Raw genomic sequence first — 4,351 nt, 5'->3', positions numbered from 1 at the left:
CACAGGCCTCCAGGCAGCACTTCTAGGGACACACAGGCAGCCATGCAGGCCCTGAGGCAGGAGGCTTCCCGGACCTATGTCCCCTCAGGCACCTTGGAAGTGGACTTCCCCACTCCGTTGTACAGGTGACCCCTGTCCCTTGCTTCAGGGGACCCCGAGTCTCAGCCCTGATGGGCATAGGTCTGTCATGTCCTGCTGTGTGGTGGCCCCTGCTCCCTCCCTGCTGCCTGGTCTGCTCCAGGCCTGTCCCCTGGCAGTGCCAGTTCAGTGCCTTGGGGCTGGCAGCACTGGACAGTCTTAACAGGGACCTCGCATGCACTCAGCGGCTGAAGCTCAGCCTGGGCAACCTAGTGAGCGAGACCATCTCCAAGGTCCAAAGGCTGGGGGCATAACTCAGAAGCCCTGTGTTAGATCCCAGGCACTTCTGGGGAAAGCACACTAGGGCTTCTCCATCCCCTGCAGCATCTTTCCACCCCCCCTCTCCAGTAAGGTCACAGGTCTTTCCTGTCCCTTTCCCCCATGTACACAGTGTCCTGGGCCTGGGCACACATCACCTGTGCTGCCTCAAGAGACTGCCTCCAGGTCAGGAAAGTTCTGAGATCTTTGGATCTGGGCAAAAAGACAAGGACTTATTTTTGGGGTGTGTGTGTGTGTGTGTGTGTGTGTTACTGGGGTTTGGGGTGTGTGTGTGTGTGTGTGTGTGTGTGTGTGTGTGTTACTGGGGTTGATCCCAAGACTTTCATGCTGTGCTCCAGCCTCAGCATTTTGTTTTGTCTCGTCTCAGCCCTTTTTTTATTTTTTATTTATATTTATTTATTGCTCTGAATGCCTTCAGGGCACGTTTGGCTGGCTTGAGTTGTGGGGATCCAACCACAGCAACCTGAGCCTGACTGCTTTGTTGAAGCAGCCACTTAAAGAACTGAGCTAAAGGGCAGGCCCCCCTCAGCCCTTTTTTGAGACAGGTTCTAAGTCACAAGGTTGTCCAGGCTAGATGTGAACTTCTGATCCTCCTGCCTCAGCCACCCAGAGTTCTGGGATGACAGACAGGGGCCACCACATCTGGCAAGACAGACTTTTAAATGTATCTAGGAGTGGACACCAACTCTTCTTCCCCCCCCCCCCTCCTTCCTGATGTCTTGATCTTGGGCAGAAAGTTTAAAGGCAAAAGGTTCTTGAGGTTTGGGAGTGCTGGGCAGAGGGGGCATGTGTACAGGGGACCCAGCGGTGTCCCAAGCCCAAGGCTCAGGCGTATGTGGGCCTGCACTGTAGGACAAACTTTGCAAAGGGACCAATGTGTCCATTCTTGAGAACAAACAGCTGAGGCCAGGAGGCACAGGGATGGCTACATTGAGCTGCTGTCATTGGCCCTCAGTGATGACTATCTGTCCCTGGAGGGGCCCCGCTGGGCACCAGCCATCAAGCAGGCAACACGCTGGAAGTACACACCCATGGGGCGCGACGCAGCCGGCCAGGTGTGGTACACAGGCCTAAGCACCCTGAATGGCCGCAAGGCCCACACCCGCTGGCAGGGATGCTATCGCCACCGAGAGCACAGCCTGCCCCCCGGTAAGTGCACAACCCCCCAACCCCAGCCAGCCTGGGGAAGGGCAGAGCCACCAAGCCTTGTCCTCCTGCCCTGCAGCCTATACCCAGCATCTGCGGGAAACGGCCTGGTATGACCCCATCATCCCTGCCCAGTACCTGAGCCCAGGCACCCGGTGGGGGAGCATGCTGTGGCGAGACAGGCCCATCCGGGGCAAGGAGTTCGGTGAGGACACCAACAGGGATGCGGCTGGGATGTAGGGGGAACAGGTGCACCCCCGAAGTTGAAGGGAACATGGACAGATGCGTAGTGACCAGATCTTGGCCCACAGTGCTCAACAGGAACCAGTACGGGGTGGAGCAGCCCCAGTGGGCTTCCGGCTATGTGCCCGACCTGTCCCGGCCACAGCGCCCGCGCTACACCACCCAGAGCATCCGGCACTGGGACCTGGAGCCCTACTGTCCCTCCACCGCTCAGCGGTCCCTGCCGGGCCACACACACAGCTTCTTATAAAGCTCATGCTGCCCACGCCGCCCCAGCCTCTGCTGCACTGTCCCTGCCAGGCGCCCAAGGCCCCACTTCGCTCCACCTTCTGCGCCTCCCTGGGAACGCAGGGTTGTCCTGATCACAGAGCAGTTGGGCATCAAGGGAATCCCAGGTGACCATGGCCTGGGACAGCAGGCGCCACACAGGTGGTGGCCCTCGCCTCCGGGTCCCCATACTGACCCCAGGCACACAGTAGCCAAGTGTGGTCCCCACCTAGTGGACGCCTCTTTATTTACTCACAGTGGGGACCTCGGAGTCCCGGGCAGCCCCGCTGCCCACGTGACTGAGGCCCAGCCCCACAGCCGGGACTCCTGGCAGGCTCTCAGACAAGGCTGCCCAAGGGCTTGCAGCCTACGAGACCCTCACTCCCTGCCCTGCCGCAGACGGGCACCCACCCTGCCCAGTGGGCAGCACCAGATCTGGGGCCAGCAGAACAGCCCCCAACCTGGGCACTGGGCTCCAGGGACCAGGCTCCAGGGCACGTGGTCCCTCCTCTGTGTGCAGCTGCTGAGCTCTCAGGTCACGGCCGGTCTCCTACGAAGGACAGTTTAGTGGTGTCAGGGAGGTGACCTCCACCCCAGCCCAGTGGCCGCTCTGTCCTCGTGCCTGGAGAGGAGCCCATGACTCACGGTTCTGGTTCCAATGGCGAAGGCGGATGGGCCAGATGAGCAGACTGCAGAGCGCCAGGGTGGCAGCCACACCCACGCCACCCGTCACGGCCACCATGACCCAGTGGTAGAAGCCCATGCAGGCCTTGCAGCACAGCTCTGAGCTGGGGATGGGAGGGACAGGGGTGAGTGGCCCCCACAGCCACCCAGCTGGTCTGCAGGCTCTTGCAGCTGGCCTCCACCAGTCCCCACCTGCCACACTTGCCCCTCACAGCATCTTCTCCACATCAGCCACCAGAAGGTGCTGTGAGCCCTGAGCCGGGTCCTCCCTCCTCTGCCCTCAGCCCTCAAGGCTTCTGCCTCCCTAGGACCAAAGTCCAAGCCCGCTTGCAGCCCACAGGCCTCTGCATAGCCTGCCAATCCCCTCTGTTCCTCCCCTGCTCTTCCCGCCCCTCGCTGTAGCCACACAGGCTCCTTTATTGTGTGCCTTGGGCCTCCATCCTGCCCCAGGGCCTTTGCATGGGCTGTGCCCTCTGCGCTGGCCTAGAACTCCCCAATACCCCTGATTCCTGAGGAAGCCCTGCCCGGTAGGCCAGGTCTCCCTAAGTTGTCCCTTCCCATCACCCACCACTAATCTCAGTCATTCACTCAGGTTTGCCATCCCTGATGTGGCTGACATTGCCCTGAGCTCTGTGATGTCAGGGGACCAGGTTGGCTTCAGTTAGGTACTGGGATGGTCCTGGTGCCAACTCTAGAACCCTGCCTGTGTGCAGCCCTGGGCTCTGTGGGCCTGGTGCTCCCTGCCTTGCACACTGTGTCCTCAGGATCCAGCTCACAGCAGACACCATGTCTGCTGACAATACATGAACTCGAGTAGAAAGAAGGCACAGATCTCCCTGTCCTGCAACTCCCTCCAGGGGTGTCCTCTGGCTGAGCCTCTACCCACGACCTGCAAGGCTACAAGGAAGGAGGAAGGGAGGGACTCACGGGCAGGGGTGAAGGCTCTGCACGGCCATGACAGCCAGCCCGTTGGCCACCTTGTCTGAGAAGCTCATAGCACCATACACGAAGGCGCCGCTTTGCTGTGGGAGACAGGCCAGGGTCAGCGCCTGACTGCAGCTCCCAGTCCCCGGCCTCCCTAGGCCGCAGCCCCGTCCCTACCGAGTGGGGACCGATGAGGTCTGCTGTCATGGCCAGTGAGGTGACCAGGATGGTGGCGCAGCCCGCGCCCAGCAGCACAGCTGCTGCATATACCGCCACGCCGAGCCTGTTGGTCAACGCCACCCAGGCAGCGAAGGCCAGAATCACCAGGAGCCCCGCGAAGTAGGTGAGCTGCAGAGGGAAGGCCCAGGCCATCAGCGTGTGCTGCGGGCGCCCTGGGCCTCCCTGGACCTCAGCCTGCTGCCTCCACTGCAACCCCAGCAAAGGAAGAGCTTCGGAGACAGAAGAGAAGCGCCTGCCTGGGAAGCACAAAGACTGGGTTTCCAGCCCCAGTATTGCATGCTGTGCTGGCCCCATGCTGAGTGGCCACAGAAATGGGGCGTGGTGGCACACGCCTGTAATCCCAGCACTGGGGAGGCTGAGATAGGAGGATCACTAAGAGTCTGAGCTGCATATCGAGACCCTGAACCAAATAAATTAATAAATCTTAAAA

At 60.6% G+C, this 4,351-nt stretch overlaps 2 protein-coding genes across 3 annotated transcripts in view; one reads left to right on the top strand and one right to left on the bottom strand.

The window, feature by feature from the left end:
- Window positions 1-2,225, top strand: CUNH19orf71 (chromosome unknown C19orf71 homolog). The gene is made up of 4 exons (XM_004632944.2): window positions 1-125; window positions 1,373-1,566; window positions 1,643-1,768; window positions 1,875-2,225. Exons 1-4 carry the CDS (start codon window positions 43-45, stop codon window positions 2,054-2,056), a joined length of 585 nt encoding a protein of 194 aa, XP_004633001.1. The 5' UTR covers window positions 1-42; the 3' UTR covers window positions 2,057-2,225.
- A 61-nt stretch (window positions 2,226-2,286) lies between these two features.
- Mfsd12 (major facilitator superfamily domain containing 12) overlaps window positions 2,287-4,351 on the bottom strand; it is a 9,886-nt gene continuing 7,821 nt past the window's right edge. Inside the window, exons 7-10 of one of the 2 annotated variants that reach the window (XM_004632943.2) lie at window positions 3,859-4,029; window positions 3,685-3,779; window positions 2,719-2,861; window positions 2,287-2,623 (exon numbers count right to left, since the gene is read on the bottom strand). In XM_004632943.2, coding sequence (XP_004633000.1) covers window positions 2,610-2,623; window positions 2,719-2,861; window positions 3,685-3,779; window positions 3,859-4,029 — 423 coding nt within the window. In that variant the 3' untranslated portion in view covers window positions 2,287-2,609. The remainder of the gene's footprint in view (window positions 2,624-2,718; window positions 2,862-3,684; window positions 3,780-3,858; window positions 4,030-4,351) is intronic. The other variant, XM_023717166.1, reaches the window with a different exon arrangement.

The sequence above is a fragment of the Octodon degus genome, unplaced genomic scaffold, assembly GCF_000260255.1.
Source record: "Octodon degus isolate 3935 unplaced genomic scaffold, OctDeg1.0 scaffold00050, whole genome shotgun sequence".
In the NCBI taxonomy this organism is placed as follows: Eukaryota; Metazoa; Chordata; class Mammalia; order Rodentia; family Octodontidae; genus Octodon; species Octodon degus.
Note: the sequence above shows the minus strand (reverse complement) of the source record. Positions and strands in the feature narration are given on the sequence as shown.

Coding starts and splice junctions, on each gene's coding strand:
- CUNH19orf71 (XM_004632944.2), top strand. CDS start 43: ATGCAGGCCCTGAGGCAGGAGGCTTCCCGGACCTATGTCCCCTCAGGC. Junction 126..1,372: donor TTCCCCACTCCGTTGTACAG/GTGACCCCTGTC, acceptor ATTGGCCCTCAG/TGATGACTATCTGTCCCTGG. Junction 1,567..1,642: donor AGAGCACAGCCTGCCCCCCG/GTAAGTGCACAA, acceptor CCTGCCCTGCAG/CCTATACCCAGCATCTGCGG.